This window comes from Terrapene carolina, unplaced genomic scaffold (genome assembly GCF_002925995.2).
Source record: "Terrapene carolina triunguis isolate 2854851 unplaced genomic scaffold, T_m_triunguis-2.0 Scaffold236, whole genome shotgun sequence".
Taxonomy (NCBI): Eukaryota; Metazoa; Chordata; order Testudines; family Emydidae; genus Terrapene; species Terrapene triunguis.
Window position 1 is genome coordinate 354,057 of NW_020664587.1, and position 22,159 is coordinate 376,215.

Here is a 22,159-nt window from a genome sequence, read left to right on the forward strand (position 1 = left end):
TGTCCAATATAAATAGTGTTAAACTAGCTTCGGGATTTGTTATACAGAGACCTCAGTCTGCTTAGTACCATGGCACAAACACCATGAACAATCCTTTTAAGCTTTTAGTAAAGAATCAGAAAAGATACAACAAGGAAGTGCTTAGAATCATAGAAGATTAGGGTTGAAAGAGACCTCAGGAGGTCATCTAGTCCAACCCCCTGCTCAAAGCAGAACCAACCCCAACTAAATCAGCTTCTCACAACACCGTGTCAACCTGTGCAACTTGTTGCCAGGGGATGCTCTGAAGGCCAAAAGTGTGTAACTGGGTTAAAAAAAAAAAAATTCATGAAGTTCATGGAGGATAGGTCCATCAATGACTATTAACCAAGATGATTAGGGATGCAACCCCATGCTCTGGGTGTCCCTAAACCTCAACTGCCAGAAGCTGCAACTGGACGACAGAGGATGGATCACTGGATTATTGCCCTTTCCTGTTCATTTTCTCTGAGCATCTGGCACTGGCCACTGTAAGAGACAGGATACTGGGCTAGATGGACCATTGGTGTGACCCATTATGTTCTTGAGGAAAGCTAGTTAAAGCATTTAAAATGTAAATTATCAGGTAAGGATTTAATTTTCACATTTCTTGTTCCCTTTCCCTTTAACTGAAGAGTGAGTTGAGATGAGGCTACTACTGCTGTTAGTTTGATCCTGTTTTATCTCAAGTGGTTTTTGGGCTTCATCTGGAGGTGGGTAGGGGTGGTAATGTCATCTGGATTCCTCTCTATGGCCTAGTCTGGCTAGGACATCCCTCAGGATTGGGATGAAGAATATCCAGTGTCCCAATAGACTGTGTGTGTGTGTGGTGGGGGTGGGGGGGCGGCAGCTAGGCTGATGAAGCTCGCTTCAGTAGCCATAGTCTTTTCTTCCATATTCTTCCCCCAAAGTCTTTCTTTAAGGACCCTCAAAGAGAGTGATGAGTGGAATAGTCCATCCCCTCATTATTTTGTCCACTAATTAAGCCTAATACCCCACACACCAACTTTCATTCATTAATTTCTAGTTCCATATCTTCTGCTTTTACCAAGCATGATTTCAGCATAGTCCTTGAGTTATTTTAACATGGCCTTTTTTGTTTGGACTAATTTTAGTCTCCAGTTCTCTTGTACCTGCTTGTAACATTCAATTACTTGTGGGGGAATTCTGTGCTAAAAAATTAAAAATTCGCCGCACAATATTTTAAAATTCTGCAGTATTCTGAATATTTTATTTGTCAAAATAACACAGTACAATTACGCCAGTTTAAATCATTTTGGTAATTTATTTCAAAATATAGATCAGCAAGTATGTCTGTCACAATGCAGACAACAAAAAAGATTCAGGAAATGTTTTTTGACAAATAGATTCCTTTCTAGGCATATTAATACAGAACTTGGAGTAATTCATTTAAACTACAATACAGAAACATATTTCCTGAACGCTCAGAAGCAGTGCATAGGATTGGGAGAGCCAGGGGTAATGGAGGAGCTGAGGGAGAAAAATAATTGCTGGGAAGGAGCCTGGGAGTGGACTTGGAGGGTGGCTGGGTGTGAGTGGGAGAAGTGTGGAATATTTTTTGGGGGGGAGGAGGGAAGAGGAATTGTTAGGGAGATGATGAGCCTCCCCCATGCGACACTAGGTGACCCCTAATCTCTCCCATTCAGTCAGACACATCTGCCTTCATCCCCACTCCCATTCAGCCCCTGGCTCAATGCTGTCACCCCACTAGCTCCTGTGCCCCGTGCCAGTCTATCTCCCGCCCCCACCTGGCCTTTCTGAACACCCCCCCAGTCTGTGACCCCCCTCAGCAGCCCTGTGTGCCCTGCTCTCTCTCTTCCCCCCTCCCGCCCCCCCAATATCCTGTCTCCCCTCACCTGGCCCTATGGGCAGAGCACTGTGAGGAATGCAGCTTCTGACTCCTCCCTCTCCACAGCTGGCTGCTTTGGCTTTGGGCTGGCTGCCCTCTGTTCTGGCTCCACAGCACCCCCTAGTGGGTGAAACGTGTAATTGCAGCACCTCAGAATCGATTTTCTGCAGGGCAAAAAAAAAATTATCTATCTGGGGGACGTGAACTTTGCATGTGCGCAGTGACGCAGAATTCCCCCAGGAGTATTCAGTATTGAAAACAATCTGGCATATTTTCCATCAACATTTGTCATAGGGAGGGTCCTACCAAATTCATGTTCCATTTTGGTCAATTTCATGGGCCATAGGATTTTAAAAATTATAAATTTCATGATTTCAGCTATTTAAATCTGAAATGTCACAGTGTTGTAATTGTAGGGGTCCTGGCCCAAAAAGGAGTTGTGGGGGCGTCACAAGGTTATTGTAGGGGGGGTTGCGGTACGGCTACCCTTACTTCTGCACTGCTGCTGGCGGCAGCGCTGCCTTCAGAGCTGGGCAGCTGGAGAGTGGCAGCTGCTGGCTGGGAGCCCAGCTCTGAAGGCAGAGCCACTGCCAGCACCAGCACAGAAGTAAGGATGGCATGGTATGGTATTGCCACCCTTACTTCTGCGCTGCTGACTGCAGAGCTGGGCCCTCAGTCAGCAACTGCCACTCTCCAGCCACCGAGTTCTGAAGGCAGTGCAGAAGTAAGGGTTTGTTTGTTTAAGTGGAGCACTGTTTTGCCCACCTTCTCAAACTCGGATGTTTGAGGGTTTTTGTTCACTGTGAGACAGAAATAAAACATAGAAAACTCGAACACAAAATGTCAGTGTTTAGAGGAGCATCTAGGGGAGGTCTAGAGGGTTTTGCCAAGAAACATACTTTAAGGACTCCAATGCTTGAGTCATGTGGATTCAAAAAAGTCCTGAATTTTCTCTTGCTGTGTTACTCTGAAAATGTCTCCCAAGGACTTTCTCAAATCTCCTTTCCTCCTCCTTCATGTAAAAAAATAAATGAATCATCTTTGTACTCAAGTAACGGGGGTAGCCGTGTTAGTCTGTATCCACAAAAACAACAAGGAGTCTGGTGGCACCTTAAAAACTAACATTTATTTGGGCATAAGCTTTCGTGGGTAAAACACCTGTTCTTCAGATGCACCTGAAGCAGTGGTGTTTTACCCACGAAAGCTTATGCCCAAATAAATCTGTTAGTCTTTAAGGTGCCACCAGACTCCTTGTCATCTTTGTACTGACACTGGGCATGGAAACATTCAGATGATGAAGTTAGGGGGGTTCCAAAGAGGATGGAGCTAGGCTGTTCTCAGTGGTGCCAGATGACAGAACAAGGAGCAGTGATCTCAAGTTGCAGTGGAGGAGCTCTAGATTGGATATTAGGAAAAACTGTTTCACTAGGAGGGTGGTGAAGCCGGTGGAATCTTCATCCTTTGAAGTTTTTAAGGCCCGGCTTGACAAAGCCCTGGCTGGGATGATTTAGTTGGTGTTGGTCCTGCTTTGAGCAGGGGGTTGGACTAGATGATCTCCTGAGGTCTCTTCCAACCCTAATCTTCTATAATTTTTCTACAAAGTTGTCAAAAAGTTGAGTGAGAGAAAACTGCATTTAAAATGGGGACTCATGCAATTTTTAGCTCCTCTCTAGTATAAATATAGCGGGGTCTGCTGTGGTTTTTTCCATTACAGTTAGAACAATGATTGGTGACATATTGATGAGACCTGGCGAAATTTGTGTCCCCAAACTGTGGTAGATTTTTGAATGAGACACTGAATGTGATTCTGTCCTTCCTGCATTTTAGAGCAGAAAGCTGTTGTATGCTTCCCTGCCAAGGTTTGGTTTGTAATGAACACTCTCCTCCTAATTCTAGGTTTTGCTGACACAAAAATTATAGTATACAAACAAGGGTGAATATCTGTGTATAGAGAATACATAATATGTCCTAAGGATTTTATTCATGTGAGTTTGGGATGGCCATCGCATAGTCTGTTTAATTCCACAAATTATACAGAGGAACTGCTAGAATATTTGGAATGTGTAAACAGTATATGCTCATATTTCCACAATATCTCTACCCATCACAAATACCCCTACACAAATGTGTGCACGCTTGCACTTTCATATCTCATTAAACCTTGGGGAAAGTTGGGTCCTGCAGTATGTCATCAAGGTTGTTGTTTTTTTTAAAGTAACTTTTTGTTGGATTGGGAAAAGGGAAGTAAACTTCAGAGTTGAGGGTGACAAAGAGTCCTGTGGCACCTTAAGACTAACAGACGTATTGGAGCATAAGCTTTCGTGGATGAATACGAAGTGGGTATGCTCCAATACGTCTGTTAGTCTATAAGGTGCCACAGGACTCTTTGTCGCTTTTTACAGATCCAGACTAACACGGCTACCCCTCTGATACTTCAGAGTTGAGGATTCCCTGCTGACAAATCTGATGTCAGCTTCCTCTTGTTTAGACTGGGAATTCTGCTGCAGTACTACTGGACGGGACAGGTGTTTCATGTAGTCAGGACCCAAACCAATTGGGGCTTTGTAGCTTGAGACCAACATCTTATATTTTAATTAGGAGCAAACTGGAGACTAATGCAGACCATGGAGCACAGGTGTAAAGTGCTACCTGTATGAAGTAACAGGTGAGCATTTGCTGCTAGCTGAAACTTCCAAGTGGACTTCAAATGTAGCCCCATTTAGTAATTCTATCTTCAGATGACAGACCAAGCTAACTGTGTCAACGTCTAAATCCAAAATAAGGTTGCAACTTTCTCTTGACAAATGTTGGTGTAAAAAGCACACTCTTGGACCTGCTACCAAATAGATGCAGAAATTGGGAAAAGCTTGGATTTTTTCAGTTTTGGATCCTGCTTCTCTGTTGTCCTGCACTTCGACATCCGTGCAAAGTGTGTGCAGTCTCTGTGAAGTGCTACTATTTTGAACTGAATGTTTTACATAAAACTTTACATAAAACTAGGGCCGTAGAGCTAAAGCCTTCCCACAATAGCGAACCTAAAAAATGGCTTGACGTTGCTTCTGTGAGAGAAGTTACACTTCCCAATGCTTATGTAGAAAATGCATACAAAGCATAAAATGAGGAAGAGGGGACGAATTAGACGCTCATACTCTTGGCTCCCACATATGAGTAGGTATAGTAGGGCTATTAGTATTGCCTTTGTTAAGGTTGCTTGACATTTCCAATTATAAGACTGTTTTCAGTTGCTTATAACTTTGCAAAACTTTAACCATTTGGGCTGAAATTTTCCATGCCAAGTGTTCGAAATTCTTTTTGGAAAGTTTCTGCTAAAGCAGTTCAGCTGTTACCAGGAACCATGCTGGGGAAAAATGTTTTGCTCATTTTAAAACATACTTGTCACCTTTTCTTTGAACAGCTCTACCACCTGCATGCTTTGACGAAGGGACTTGACATTTGGCAGGGATGGCAGGTGATCTGTGTGTCAGGGATGTGTTTCTTGCTGTCTCTGAAAATCTGTCTAAATTTGATGAAATTATAAGCCTTTGAAATATTGCAGTTTGTGCATGATCAGAGATTTCTTTAATTTTAACATTTAAATCTCCAATTCTGTCGTTGCTGAGCATACTTGAACCCCTCACAGCTCCTAGTTGGTGACCAGACTGTTCATGTGCCATTCTCATATGCCAGGGCTACAGGGGCAAAGCTAGACTTTCCATGTAATGGCTGCTTCCAGCTGCTCCAGAGTGGGCCAGCCACTGAAACTGAAAGCAGGGTGCCAATCTCTCCTGTACTCTCAATGCTCTCCTCTTTCTTTCTCTCTCTCTCTCACCCCCTCCCCCCCTCTTGCACCCAGACATCATGGAGGAGGAAGCCCTCTGACTTGAATGCAGAGGGAATGAAAACCATACCAGGTAGTAGATTGAGACAGAGAAGTCTGGTTAGATGGTCTGGAAAGGGGGAGAAACTGGGTGGATAGGGAAAGATTAGGACCGTGCTTTTCATCTTTAGATCTCAAAGCACTTTACAATGGACCTTAGTCGTCTTATCCCTGTTTGTAAAAATGGGGAAGCTGAGGCACTGGACTGGCAAGGAGACTGGGAGCTGGTGGGGGTGAGACTGAGACTGCCTGGACAAGGAGACTCGGACCATGAGCTTGGGGATGGAGGTGACTAGGGATGGGAATGCTGCTCTGGATGCTGGGCAGTCACTTAAACCAAACTTTGCATAGGTGGTCACTAGTTGTATGATCCTCATTTTTGGGCTGTCTGACTTGAAACCCTTGGGGACAAGGTGGGTGAGAGATCTTTTGTTAGACCAGCTTTTGTTGGCGAGAGAGATAAGCTTTCAGCTCTATGAAAGCCATAGAAAAAACTCATGAGGAAAAATAATTGTTCACAGCAGGGTTTGATTAGTGTGCAGTAAATAAGGATTAATGTCACGCATTAAACAATGAGGATAAAACAATGTTGAATAGCTGCTCATTAAGTAAGCACTGTTCATTTTGTGCACTGAATGAGATTGGTCTTGTGATAAAAGTAGTATGGGATCATGTAACTAAAGATTAGCATAATACATATGCACAAGGAGGCTTAATTCTGGCACTTTTGAGTGCTTGGCTCTGCAACTGTAATGTTTTTTTAAGATTGTGTGTAATGTTAAATCAGATCTGGAATATTATTAATTTCAGTGGACATGGATTAGTGTTCTCAGTGTAGGTGAGATGGCTAAAGGTGTAAGCTAAATGCAGTTTATCATATGACCTTGCAGCTGATTGCATGGATAGCACTACAACATATGTGGTGTGTGTGTGTGTGTGTGTGTGTGTATGTGTGTGTATGTGTATATATATATATATATATATATATATATATATATAAAAACACAATGTTACAAAGAAACTACATTGGAAGGATGCTGGGGTTGCAAAGTCAAGAACTCAAAAGTTGGGAAATACCTATGCAACCTTAATTTGGTTTGCTTGTGTGTATGTAATCATTTATTATGGAAAGTGTTGTGGCTCTTCCATTTTGCAACCTTAATGTGTGTTTTTCATAGGCTTTCTTGTAAATAGGGTGGGGAGATCAATGATTATATGTGTTTTGTCTTATTTGAGATGGTATGGGGAAATAAAGCACTGCATTCAATCATACTTTAAGAATATCAGAAAGGTATAATAGAAAGATAAATCCACATTATTTACTACTTGGCTATGCGACAGCAGTACAAAAACTTAAATTCTTCTTTTGAGTTCTTATGAGTTGAAACTTCATTAAAACATTAAAGATTTTTTCCGTGTGTGTGTGCGTTTGTCTCTCCATACATACATACATACATACCGTTTTTGTTTAAATACAGTTGCAACTTTGGTTGGACAACCCAAAGATTCAGCTGACATTCGAGGCAACTCTTCAACAACTAGAAGCACCTTATAACAGTAAGTTGACAATTTTTCAGTGAAACCTCATTGTTGCTGTTTGTCAGTCTGTGCTGAGAAAAATCTGTTTCAGATCAAGATGACCCTCAACCAAGTCCCAAACAATTATTTCTTCAGTTCTTAGAACCATAATGTTTGACTAGGAAAGTGGAGTCCATTGAGTGTTTGAATATAAAATTGGGAAGAATGTTTATTGGACAGCTGTTTAAATCAGATGTGGGAGCACTTCTAAAATTACTTTCTGAATGTTTCCAAACAAAAGTTAATTTTGTCAAGTTACAGTTCCTCACAGAATAACTTCAGTCTAGAGATTAATTTATCTTATGAAAGAGAAGCAAAAATTAATTTATAGAGAGAATCTCATATTTTACAGAGTTTGCTGTTTTCAGTGGTTTGCCAGTTGTGCCGAAGTGAATCTTAAACATGAATATATCCACACTGCATGAATTTGATTCCTAAAGTAAAAAATGTAATCTTCCTCTATAGTGGGAAGATGTTTGTGGAACATATGTGGTCATTGGAAAATTCTCAGAGTAAGAATAAGAAATCCCCCATTTGGATTTCTACTTCTTCTCTGGGGCTTGGCCAGAATGTTCCAAAACCAAAGTTCTGAATCTTTAAGACATTTTACTAGCAACTGTTTCTACTGCTGCCTCCTCGTCCACCTTTGACTAGAACAGTTCACTTCTGCAGCTGTAGTTTGCTGTAGTCTGAAGACAGTCTCTTCGCTCTGTAAACACAACAAGCTTCATAATGTAGTTTTGAATTAACTCATGAACTTCCCTGCTCCAGATCTGAGAGAGCAGGCCTTGACTTCAGAAAAGTTAAGTTTAGACACAAATCCCACAGTGACATTTATCTGACTGTAGCTGAGGTGGAAAATGTCAAGGGTTGCACTAGTGGTAATAGCAGCAGCACACACCTTTCTACCTTGAATGTGTGTTATCAACCATTAATGTGACACTACATATATCATAGCATCAACTTACTCCTGACACTGAGCCTGTTTGGAGCTCCCAGTATCATAAGTATATGTACTGATCCAGATTTTTGAGCCCCTACCATCTCCATTTGTGGCACCAGCTACCTCAAAACATGTGACCTCAAAACACGCACATTCCCAGGTTGCTCAGAACACTTACTCAGCATGTGAAGAGTTTGAAGAGCAATTGGATTCAAACAGTGATTGCCTCTTGGGAGTCAGAACAATTTATTGAGTCTTTGTACTTCTAGGAACAGAGGATGATAAAGTGACGATCATATCATGGTTGGTCATCCCCTTCACCCCAGTTGGTGGTCTAGATAATACTTAGTCCTGCCTTGAGTGCAGGGGACTGGATTAGATGACCTCTCGAGGTCCCTTCCAGTTCTATGATTCTATGAATAAAGGAATCACACAGCCCCGTATTGCATTCCAGTTCTCTGGCTCCCAATCAGCACCTAGGTCCAGTACAGTGAGAAGTTATTTTAAAACTCTGCTCACTAATCAGTACTGACCAGCCACATTGCCAGGTCAGTATTAGGTTGGATCTTACCCAAAATACCACGCTGCCAGCCAATCCTTTAGTGTCTAAAACTAAAGGTTTATTATAAAGAAAGAACAAGAAGAGAGTTGTTGAATGATAAAGCAATCAAATACATATAGAGACTATCAAAGTCCATACATCAGGTTCTTAGCAGTATTGGTGAGTTTGCTGGTTTAAAAGTCCCATTGGAACAATCCACAGCTTGGATGGGTCATTCAGTCCTTTTTTCAGAGCTTCGTTTGTAGAAAAGTTACTCCAGAGGTAAGAAGCAGGATTGAAGACAAAATGGAGATGATGTAATTGCCTTTTATATTCTTTTGCCATGAGGCTTGTACTTCCTGTGTCTCAAACACAAACTTCACAGCACATGGAAAAGCCTTAGAGTTCTTTGTCCTTAGGCATGCCCCTACATGGCTTGCTGACTCATCAGGTGTAGTCCCTGGTTTTTCAATGGGTTTATTGTAGAGCTGATGTCTCTTGATGGACCATCAAGCAGGCTAGGCAGTGCCGATGCCAATCTGTCTGAGGGTGTCACCCAGATGCACAGCACAAGTTTGAAATACAGCTATATACCCTACTTATCTATAACTTATAATACAAAGGTGATACAAACATATAAAAAATTATCACACTAGGCAAATTGTAACATTTTTGCAGATACCCTACATGGCATATCTGGCACGACTCATTGCAATTTTACAATATTGGTATCCATAATATCATAAAGTGTCTCCCATATTCCATACAGTATCACAGGGGAGACAAAGGAAGTTCAGACAGGGGAAAACAACCAGCAGGGAACATCCTTACATCTGTCTCCTGAATCTCAGCTGGAAATGTGTTTCAAGAGGGGACTGACACTATAAAAAGAAGGGACAAAAACCCCAAGGCACCCATCCCTCCCTGCCCATCACAGTCACGGCACCTGAAATAAAAAAGTAAGGAGGTGAGCACTGTCTTTAAGCAGTGTACAGACAGCGTGGAGAGGCAGGAGCAGGCTTTTCCCCTACTGAACATGCTTATATGGGGAGTTTAGTGAGAGTCAGACAGTGCTGGTAGCTCTCTTGGTTTGTCTGGAGTAGAGGGGAAACTGTGAATGATAGAACCTCAGAAAAGAATTAATTTGAATTGGACTCACGTAACTTAGCAAAAATATGTGAAAAGGAAGAGAAACCTGTAACACCATCTGCCTGTAACACCATGACTGGACCCAGTTCCCCAATCAAACATCTGCAAATACAAAAAATGTATTTAGTCTTCTAAAATACATTTCACACTGTCAGGAGTGCTCAAGTGCTGAATGGCAGCAAGGCAAAGGTGCCTCCCCAATGCCGGTAGGCAGCTGCACTGCACACTGGATAATCAAGGAAGAGTTAGATGATCCCTTTGGTTCCTAGTGCTGGGGGTCATGCAAAGCAGCTATATCACTCTTCGTCTAGAGAATCAAAGTGGGGAGTGAAATTTGTGCAGTAAATGGTTTCTTACGGTGATGCACATGGGTGGTGTGGGTGTGATTAGTTATGTTAAAGGTAGGCATCAGTCTAAATATTTCTTCATCCTATGTAAATCCATTAGGCCATCCAGTAAATGTCACTATAGATTGTTTTAATATAAAGAGTAATTAAAAATACATAATTATTTAATCTTTCTTATTCTGTAGGTGACACTGTGCTAGTTCACAGAGTGCATAGCTATCTAGAGCGTCATGGCCTAATCAACTTCGGTATCTACAAAAGGGTAAAGCCTCTACCAAGTAGGTTTACCAATGAATTCAAATTAAATAATTATTCTTTTCTATGATCTGTGGGCCCAAAATGTACCTTATTTTTAGCATCATGATATTGGAACACTAGTAAAGGCTTGAGAAGGGCATGCTGTTTGGCATTCTTGATTTGGCTTCCAAAATTTTCCTTTTGGGCTAAAATTTTGCATTTTTTTTCTTAGCCCAAAGCTGAAATTTCTGAAAAGTTTGAAGATGTTATTTCTGTCATTCATCACCACAATACAAGTGCTGCCTGTCCTGTATTTGAGTTTCTTTGGAGTAAAAAATGTTTCGTGATGAATATTTCAGACTACTTATTGTTTGTGTGTAACACTTGGAATTTAAAACTTCCAAACTTGTCATGGCCTTAGTCCCAGTGAAGTGACTGAGAAATAAATTCTAAATTTATTGTGTAAGAACAATACATTTTCCTTAGTTCTATGAAGTTGTGTATAGCTTTTCTATTTTTTTTTTTAATAGAATCCTTTAAAGACCTCCTCATTGGGTGGGGGGAGGTTCTATCTATACCGGTATAGTTAAAGCAATACAATTTTATATGTAGACAAGCCCTTATGTGTCACCTCTCAAATTACTCACGCTTTCTCCTCAGTTTGAGGATCTTGCGCTAAGTGTTGTTTTTCTCTTCTGTTTTCCCTATGCTGCATTGTTGTTTTTATACTTCAACAAAATATTTTGCTGATTGCCTTGCTTTTGGGGATCCCACTTCCTGCATAATTCAGGGACTGCTTGGAAGGTTCGAGGAAGCTGAGAGTGTTGTAGCTGACAGGTGGTACATGATTGACCTGTCCAAGGGAGGGATGTTGTGCTAATTCACCTCCACTGACACACTACCTCAAAGGTGCACAAATCGTAGTGCAATGTGAGTTTTTTGCTTGGGAGCACAAGCCAAAGAGGAAGACTGTTGTGGCTTCTTTGAAGATCTCATATTTAAAAATAACTTTCCCTTTTAAACCGAAACCACCTCAGTGTCCCTGTAAGTCTGCATCTTGTCCAGATGCAGATCAATGTGTATAGATTGCAGATTGCACTTTCAAACAAACATCTGACCCAGCCCTGCCCAGTGCTTCCAATTCCTCCATGAAAGAGAGAAGGAACCAAAACACTTTCCTTCAGAATGACAAATGAGTTGATTCCTTTGCTCAGCTGCCCAATCCTCCTGGAACTGCCTCTTTCCCCATAGTGGAAATGTCTGATAGGGAGATCCCTCCTGGTTACAGGTATCCTGCTGGCCCTTGTGTGAACGTGCAATCTAGGGTCTCTATTCAGGTGACTGTTGCTGTAAACTTTCTACCTAGATTGTGCTTTACCTGCATTTTCTTTTCATCATTAACTTCTGCTGGCTACTAAGTGCTGATTATATTTAATTCAGAATTATACAAATTTTTCCTGCTAACAACTAGCTGTGATGAAGCAATCACAGCTACATTTTACTATTAGACTTTACTATTAGACTGTTTTAAAATAGACTTCCATCCTTACTAATTTCAGGATTAAAACTGAGCTTGGACTCCTAAGCTTGCACCAATACACACGTCTATCCTGTAACTTATGCTTTCATTTCTCTAGCTAAGAAGACTGGCAAGGTGATCATTATAGGTTCTGGAGTCTCTGGCTTGGCTGCAGCTCGCCAGTTGCAGAGTTTTGGGATGGATGTCACGCTTCTGGAAGCCAGGGTATGAACTTGCTGCTCAAAGAGAGAATTTAGCTAATGAAACAAACTTATTTAGCCAGTCATTACAACTGATAAGGCACTGGTATGATGGAGTGCCCTGTGACAGTATGCATTGGGACTGGTGAACTTGTGGATGTGACCATTTCCAATCCAGATGGCAGCTAGGTAGCTAGACCTACTTCAGCTCAGAAGCAGGAATATTCAGATTTCTTTGTTCAGTGCACCCTGCCTCTTAAGAGAGTGTGGTGGTGCCATCATTTTTTTTTTTTTGTAGCAAGAGCTGTAGTCAGTGCAGTCATCTCACTCTTGTGTAGTCCAGAAGATCATTAGGAAAGCACTTAACAAATACCCCTTTCCACCAAGATTGAGATGGAATTCTTTGGGCTGAGGGTGCACATTTAGGTAATTATCCACGCAAGGGTTTGTGTTCCAAAAAATCTGCTTCCTTGAGTAGTCATAGAATCATAGAATATCAGGGTTGGAAGGGGTCTCAGGAGGTCATCTAGTCCAACCCCTGCTCAGAGCAGGACCAATCCCCAGACAGATTTTTGCCCCATATCCCTAAATGGCCCCCTCAAGGATTGAACTCACAATCCGGGGTTTAGCAGGCCAATGCTCAAACCACTGAGCTATCCCCCCCGTGAGTCTTGTGATCTCATTTTCGTTCCTTCATCTCCCCACAGCAGTCCATACAGAATATAACAATCACACACAGCAGCTATCTCAAATATCAGGACAGCACCAAAACCCCATTCTTTCTCCAGAGTAGTGAAAGCATAATCTTTAGGGCGAGGGTGTCTGGCTGGTGGGTCTTGCCCACATGCTGAGGGTCTAACTGATTGCCATATTTGGGACAGGAAGGAATTTCCCCCCAGCTCAAATTGGCAGGGTCTGTGAGAGTGATGGATCGTCCTTCAGGATAGGTTGTAGATCCTTGATGATGCGCTGGAGAGGTTTTAGTTGGGGCTGAAGGTGATGGCTAGTGGTGTTCTATTACTTTCTTTGTTGGGCCTGTTCTGTAGTAGGTGACTTCTGGGTACTCGTCTGGCTCTGTCAATCTGTTCCATCACTCTCACAGATCTTGGGAGACAGGCCAGTCCTTGCTTACAGACAGCCCCCAAACCTGAAGCAAATACTCACCAGCAACCACACAACAAAAACACTAACCCAGGAACCTATCCTTGCAACAAAGCCCATTGCCAACTCTGTCCACATATCTGTTCAGGGGATACCATCATAGGACCTAATCACATCAGCCACAATATCAGAGGCTCGTTCACCTGCACATCTACCAATGTGATATATGCCATCATGTGCCAGCAATGCCCCTCTGCCATGTACATTTGCCAAACCGGATAGTCTCTACGTAAAAGACTAAATGGACACAAATCAGACATCAAGAATTATAACATTCAGAAACCAGTTGGAGAACACTTCAGTCTCCCGGGCCACTCGATTACAGACCTAAAGGTCGCAATATTACAACAAAAAAAACTTAAAAAACAGTCTCCAACGAGAGACTGCTGAATTGGAATTAATTTGCAAATTGGACACCATTAAATTGAGCTTGAACAAAGACTGGCCATTACACAAAGTAAAACTATTTCCCCATGCTTATTCTCTCCCCCCCCTCCCCCTCTCATATTTCCTTGTCAATTGCTGTAAATGGGCCATTATCATTACCACTACAAACAGTTTTTTTTCCCCTCCCCTGCTGATAAAAGCTCATCTTAACTGATCACTCTCCTTATAGTGTGTATAGTAACACCCATTGTTTCATGTTCTCTCTCTCTGTGTGTGTGTGTGTGTGTGTGTGTGTGTGTATATATATATATATATCTTTCTACTGTATTTTCCACTACATGCATCCGATGAAGTAGGCTGTAGCCCATGAAAGCTTATGCTCAAATAAATTTGTTAGTCTCTAAGGTGCCACAAGTACTCCTGTTCTTTTTACTAGCTCTTTTTGTCATAGCATACTACTGGGTTTCCTGTTCCATATCCCACAAGTCCTTTTCTGAGTCGCTGTTCTCCAGACTAGATCCCAGCCCTGTGTCCGACATTGTTTTGTTCTTAGATGTACAAGCTCACGCTTACCCATATTAAAGTGTCTGATTTTTGCCTCTCAGTGACCTGTCTTCATTTGTCATCTACCAATCTTTGTCATCTACAGATGTTAGCAGAGATTTCATATTTTCTTCCAAATTGCTGATTTAAAAGATTGTAAATACTACTTCCTAGTAATCATCTGTATTGGTAGCTGGCTACTTGTAAGAGAATAGTAAAGCTTATGTCTTGTCCATCAGTGAGAATACCATTTAACATACTTCAGCTAATCCAGGTGGTGTGTCCGTCTCTTATCTTTTTTTCCAGTTTTGAAGCTGTTCTTAGGAGGGGGAGGGCTCAAAGGGTCAAGCAGGCTCTTAGAGGGTCAGTACGTTGTGCTAAGAAAAAACAATTCTGCTTCTGAGCTGAAATGGGCAGAGCTGCTTAGTAGCTGTTTTCTGTATTAGCAGTTGGCTCTTCCATGAGAGAATTAATAGATAAGACAATACTGTCTTATTGTGAGTGATGATTAAAGAATTTTTGGTATTTAGATGTAGATTGTGCTGGTTACATACTCAAGCAGAACCTTTGGAGGAGCAGTTTAATACTTGTTCAGAGTAGCACCCATGTTAGTCTGTATCCGCAAAAAGAACAGGAGTACTTGTGGCACCTTAGAGACTAACAAATTTATTTAGAGCATAATACTAGTTTAATACTTGATATTTGAGATTAAATAACCATCTAGTCCAGTGTTTTGTTCTTAGTTGTACAACCTCACACTTAGTCATATTAAAATATCAGATTTTTTCCTCTCAGTGACCTGTCTTCATCATTTGCCATCTACCAATCTTTGTCATCTACGGATGTTAGAGATTTCATAGCTTCTTCCCCAAACTTTTTACCTCACCCCCCCACACCTGGGGGGAGCCAGGGTCTGGGAGCAGAGTTGTGGTCAGGGCTGGGGGCGGGGCTGGAGCTGCGGCCAGGTGTGGAACTGCAGCCGAGCTATGGGCCAAGGCCAGAAATGGAGCTGTGGTTGGGGCGGGGCCAGAAGCCATGGCCCCGGCTGGGGGCAGAATGGTGCTGGGTGGTGCTCCCTCCCTGCGGGGGCGGCTTGGGCCCGCTGAGCCCCCTGAACATTCCTAGGTGTGCCCCCTCCCCCAGGGGGAGTGCATCCCGTAGTTTGGGGGGCCACAGATCTAGTCCATCCCAAGCCTCTGGAGGATTGTTTGAGTATGTCAGTTTGGATCCTATTGTAGGGGTGCATGCATCCCATGCATGTAAGATCAGATTTTTCTTTTTGAATTGCAGTGTACATCAGGGCTGTGCATGTGCCCTTTGCTGTTTTTGTGCTTCCATGTGAGGGCATAAAGAGCAGAGTGGACGTGACTCTCCCTCAGTTCCCTCTTGCCGCTTGTGTCATAAAGATGGAACCCTGTCAAATGTCCAACCCACTGTACTTCTCTGAGCATTGAATTCATCCTCTTGACTCTCTCTGTGAAGAGACTCTGTCTTCATCCTTGGTCTTTGTTAATTCTTTATCTTGGACATTCCCCTTAAAAGGTGAAGATATGCCCCCTATACAGAGGCATGAGGAGCCTTGTGCCAACTGCCGTGGCAGACTTGAAATCCTTAGGATTTAAGCCCTGCCTCACCAGCAACAGGCTCATTCCTGTGGTCCATGGGCACAGCAAATTATCTCTGTCTAGGGGAAAGCCACTTATCTGATACATGTTCAGTGTGTAAGTCCTCCGTGCGAACTCTCAAGTCGAGGTACACATGGCTGATATTACACTTACACAATGGATGTGTCACCTCACACCTGGCATCCACCTCCAAAGAACCAAAATGGTAGTTCTCAGTGAGAGCTCCTCCAAGCAGACACCACACCCTAAAGTCCAGCAGCGAAGGAGAGGCAGGGAAGAAAACACAATTGAAAGAGGCCACATTGACACTGTTCACGTTGGCTCTCAGTCTCTGGCATTGGATGTTGCTACAGATGCTGGTACAGACAGACTCAGCACCTATGCCTCCAATGCTGACATCCTCATATGAACTGGCACCCCAATACAAGGGCAAGACTGAAAGGTAGGTCAGGTGGACAGCAGATATGGCATTTGCTCCAAACACAGAAGGGGCACCATCCTGGAGGGAAAAGAGACATCACTGCACCAAAGACAGGGCATATGAGTTCTCTGTTAAAGGAGGAGGTGGTACCAGGTAAGCCAGCACCAATGAAGACACCACTATGTGGATTATGGGACTGATGTATGCCTTCATGGAACGGTTAAGAGGACATCTTTGGTGCTGCATAACACCCAGAGCCAGGGCCAAGACACCAGCACAGGGCATTGCCATTCAAAGAGTACTGTTTTTCTTCACTGTCATCACATTATGCCGTCTCCCTAGTGTTGAGTAGGGATACCTCTCTCTCTTCTGAGCACAATCCTAGAGCCTGTACCAGAGATCCCTCCTGCAGGGTCTTATCACAACAGACAAAAGTGGCATTTAACCAGTCGGCCGCAACTGAGCAAGTACCTATATACCGTGCCACCCTGGCCTTACTGGGGACCATCATCTCAGGTGTCCCACAACAGAACCCCTTCCTGTAGATCCAGGAAGAGGAGATCAGGCTCCTTGGAAGCATCGCTGCCCAGGCTACCAACGTTGGTTAGGTCCCAGGAGCTGGGAGCCACGGAAGAACAGCACCTCCAGTCTCCACTTAAAGTTGTCATCCTCACCTGATGAGGCAGTCATAGCATTCCTCCTCCAAAGTTTGATGACTTTAAAGCATTTCATTGCTGAGACTTTAGATGTTGAAATCAAGGTCATAAGAAAAATTACATAAATTGACATTTTGATCACATCAGCCTGGGCCAGAATTGCTTGTCCCCATAAATGAGGGCATACTAGAGCTAATCAAGTGGCTCTGGAAAGCCCCAGCTACCATTCAGCCCACATCTAAATGGGTGCAGAAGTGCTATCAGGTGCCACCAAAATCTTTGAGCACTTCTACTCCCATTCAAACCCAGGATCGTTGATGGTGGCAACTGTGCAGTAAACACTGAAATCAATGAAAGGGGACATCTAAGGTCTAGGACCCCCCAAAAGCTAGACCTGTCTAGATGCAAAGCCTACTTGTCCGCCACATTGTAACTCCATGTGGCAAACTACCAGTTGTAATTTCTGTACATGGACTAGAGGTGACTCCCTTCCTGGTGAAAGTATCACAGTACTCTATGGAGGAATAAAGGCCAAATTGTTGCCAGAACAGTCTTATAGGCAGCCATGGATGCCTCCAACACAGCCAAGAGGTAAATGGCCACAGCTGTAACTATGTAACCAGAATACCAAGGGAGGTCTAGGATCTCAAAGGGCTAGAGCTCTTCAGTAAAAGAACTTATGAAGCATTGCATTCCTTAAAGGACTCAAGGGATACCATGAGATCACTGGGGATATTATTCTCCTATAGCAGGGGTAGGCAACCTATGGCACGTGTGCCAAAGGCAGCACGTGAGCTGATTTTCAGTGGCACTCACACTGCCTGGGTCCTGGCCACCGGTCCAGGGGGCTCTGCATTTTAATTTAATTTTAAATGAAGCTTCTTAAACATTTTTAAAACCTTATTTACTTTACATACAACAACAGTTTAGTTATATATTATAGACTTATAGAGAGAGACCTTCTAAAAACGTTAACATGTATTACTGGCACGTGAAACCTTAAATTAGAGTGAATAAATGAAGACTCGGCACACCACTTCTGAAAGGTTGCCGACCCCTGTCCTATAGGAAGGCCTATAGACAGCCCCAGCAGCCACACCTATATCTCAGGGAAGACACCGGGAGTACACATCACAGAAATGATCATAATGTTCAAGAAGACATCTGTCGTCTGCCTTCTCTGTCAACCAGCCAACCCCAACATCCAGACAGCAGATTTGATGGGAGCCACATCGGAACCGACCAGGAACCAGTTTTCGGGAGCTTCTTTGTCCTATTACATTGGACTTGGTCCTCTGTAAGCACTGGCCATGGCTGTTTAATTCATTTGTATAGTTTGCTCCCATCCACTCCCCTCCTGTTCCCTCTTCAGGGATCCTTCTCATTAGTCTTAAAAGAGTGGCTTTGTTGCTTCATCTAGAAGCCTTAGAAGAGGTCCTAAGGGGTACAGGGGAAAAGGCTTCTACATCCAATATTTTATTCTCCTGAAGAGAGAGGTGTCTTCTTCCTATCCGAGACATGAGGAGAATGAACAAATATATATGCCATCTTAGGTTCAAGTTGGTGACACTTGCCTCCATCATTCCATCTCTCCAGGCTCAAGACTCTTGGCTTGCAAAACGTGTACTTCCATATAGGCATTCATCCAATTACAAGAAGTACTTAAGATTCATGGTTGGAGCAAACCATTACCAATACAAGGTTGGACACCTCAGGGCACTGATGGGCTTAAAAAAATGCTTGGCGGTGGTAGGATTGACTGGATGATCAGAGGTGGATTGCAACAGGAAACACCAATGAGCTTGAATTGTGCTCTATCTCTATTGTCCCACCTAGGCCTCCTATTGAACTACAAAAACGTCAGGCACCATTTTGGATGATAAAATTCATAGGCGCTCTGATCAGCCCCAGACCAGAAAAGTCCTGCTTGCCTTAGGACAGGTTCCAGTTGTCACAAGTGCTGATAATCCAACTAATATCAAAACAGACTATGATACTACGGATATGCCTTGCAGTGTTAGGCCACATGTCAACGTGTGTACACAATGTTGTTTGCCAGACGTCACCTGCAGCTCCTTCAGCTCTGGATTTAGGTCAATCTATTCTGTAGTGAGGCATTGTATAGACAGGAAGGTCTCAGTGCCTCAGCATGTCATAGAATCATAGACTTTAAGGTCAGAAGGGACCATTATGATCATCTAATCTGACCTCCTGCACAACGCAGGCCACAGAATCTCACACACCCACTCCTGTATCAAACCGGTGTCTGAGCCATTGAAGTCCTCAAATCATGGTTTAAAGACTTCAAGGTGCAGAGAATCTTCCAGCAAGTGACCCGTGCCCCACGCTGCAGAGGAAGGCGAAAACCCCCCAGGGCTTCTGCCAATCTGCCCTGGAGAAAAATTCCTTCCCGACCCCAAATATGGCAATCAGCTAAACCCTGAGCATGTGGGCAAGACTCACCAGGCAGACACCCAGGAAAGAATTCTCTGTAGTAACTCAGATCCCACCCCATCTAACATCCCATCACAAGCCATTGGGCATATTTACCGCTAGTAGTCAAAGACGAATTAATTGCCAAAATTAGGCTATCCCATTATACCACCCCCCTCCATAAACTTATCAAGCTTAGTCTTGAAGCCAGATATGTCTTTTGCCCCCGCTACTCCCCTTGGAAGGCTGTTCCAGAACTTCACTCCTCTGATGGTTAGAAACCTTCATCTAATTTCAAGTCTAAACTTCCTGATAGCCAGTTTATATCCATTTGTTCTTGTATCCACATTGGTTGAGCTTAAATAATTCCTCTCCCTCCCTGGTATTTATTCCTCTGATATATTTATAGAGAGCAATCATATCTCCCCATAGCCTTCTTTTGGTTAGGCTAAACAAGCCAAGCTCTTTGAGTCTCCTTTCATAAGACAGGTTTTCCATTCCTCGGATCATCCTAGTAGCCCTTCTCTGAACCTGTTCCAGTTTGAATTCATCCATCTTAAACATGGGAGACCAGAACTGCACACAGTATTCCAGATGAGGTCTCACCAGTGCCATGTATAACGGTACTAACACCTCCTTATCTCTACTGGAAAGACCTCGCCTGATGCATCCCAAGACCGCATTAGCTTTTTTCACAACCATATCACATTGGCGGCTCATAGTCATCCTGTGATCAACCAATACTCCGAGGTCCTTCTCCTCTGTTACTTCCAACTGATGCCTCCCCAGCTTATAACAATAGTTCGTTATTAATCCCTAAATGCATGACCTTGCACTTTTCACTATTAAATTTCATCCTATTACTATTACTCCAGTTTACAAAGTCATCCAGATCTTCCTGTATGATATCCCGATCCTTCTCTGTATTGGCAATACCTCCCAGCTTCGTGTCATCCGCAAACTTTATTAGCACATTCCCACTTTTTGTACCAAGGTCAGTAATAAAAAGATTAAATAAGATTGGTCCCAAAACCGATCCCTGAGGAACTCCACTAGTAACCTCCCTCCAGCCTGACAATTCACCTTTCAGTACGATCCGTTGTAGTCTCCCCTTTAACCAGTTCCTTATCCACCTTTCAGTTTTCATATTGATCCCCATCTTTCCCATGTGGAACCGTATCAAATGCCTTACTGAAATCGAGGTAAATTAGATCCACTGTATTTCCTTTGTCTAAAAAATCTGTTTCCATCTTTGAGAAGGTGATCAGGTTGGTTTGGCATGATCTACCTTTTGTAAAACCATGTTGTGTATTGTCCCAATTACCATTGACCTCAATGTCCTTGACTACTTTTTCCTTCAAAATTTTTTCCAAGACCTTGCATACTACAGGTGTCAAATTGACAGGCCTGTAGTTGCTCGGATCACGTTTTTCCCCTTTCTTAAAGATAGGAACTATGTTAGCAATTCACCAGTCATATGGTACAACCCCTGAGTTTGCAGATTCATTAAAAATTCTTGCTAATGGTCTTGCAATTTCGTGTGCCAGTTCCTTTAATATTCTTGGATTAAGGTTATCTGGGCCCCCTGATTTCGTCCCATTAAGCTGTTCGAGTTGTTTTTGCATGTAAACAGGGGGATGTTCAACCCTCTGTGTGGAGGCCATCAAATTCTGTACTTGGTTCTATCTATTAGAAGGTTACCTCTATGACCCTTTGTCTCTCAGGAGTCAGCAACAACCTAGTGGACTTCCTGAGCCGGCATTCAGTGATCAATCACAAATGGCCCTTGCACAGATCCGTTGTAGGACTGATGCATGTATATGAGGTCATTGGGAATCTCAGTAATGGACTTGCTTGCTACCAACTCCAAATGTCAGTACATTTGCTCCAGAGGAGGCCTGAGTCAAGGATCATTACTGGATGCCTTTGTACTGCAGTGGATCCGGAGGCCTGCTGTATGCCTTTCCATCAATTACCCTGGAGATCAGGGAATCACCATTATCAAACGGGACAAAGCCACACTAATTCTCATAGCTCCATACTAGCCAAGACAGTTTTGGCTGATGAGCCCACTACAGGTGTCCACTGAGCCTCTGAGTCAGCTCCTGGACCTGATCTCACGTTCGTTGTCAGATACCCCATTCAGACAGTCACTATACCTGACAGCATGGCTGTTGACTGGTTAAATACTGTAAATAGAGACAGCTCCGTCCAGGTCCAGGAAATCCTGATTCAGAGCAGGAAAACATCTATCAGAAGGGTGTACTCATCTGAATTGAAGAGGTTCTCAATATGGGTGACCCAACAGAGTCTGGTCCCAGTTCAGGCCTTGATACTGAAGAACCTTGACTACTTGTTGCACTTAAAACAGGCTGGTCTTTGGTTGAGCTCTGTTAAGGTCCCCGTGCAGCAATCTCAGCTTGCCATCCTCATGTACAGTCGTGCTGTCTTTTCTCACCCCATGGTACTGAGTTTCTAAAAAGGCTGTTACATGCTTACCCACCAGTCAGAGAACCTACTTCTGCTGGCAATTTCAATTTAGTCCTCCTGAGGCTCATGGAGCTTCTCTTTGAACCTTTCTCAGAATGTTCCTTGAACCACCTTTCCCTAAAGTTGCTCTTCCTGTTGGCTATCGCTTCAGACAGGAGGGCGAG

The 22,159-nt window shown here is 43.1% G+C and overlaps 1 protein-coding gene across 2 annotated transcripts in view; it reads left to right on the forward strand.

Annotated features, from left to right (window-relative positions):
- KDM1A (lysine demethylase 1A) overlaps positions 1-22,159 on the forward strand; it is a 165,019-nt gene that overhangs the window by 38,913 nt on the left and 103,947 nt on the right. For both annotated transcript variants that reach the window (XM_024199597.3, XM_024199598.3), the window contains 3 exons: positions 7,244-7,322; positions 10,509-10,601; positions 12,198-12,304. In XM_024199597.3, the coding sequence (XP_024055365.1) occupies positions 7,244-7,322; positions 10,509-10,601; positions 12,198-12,304 (279 nt within the window). The remainder of the gene's footprint in view (positions 1-7,243; positions 7,323-10,508; positions 10,602-12,197; positions 12,305-22,159) is intronic.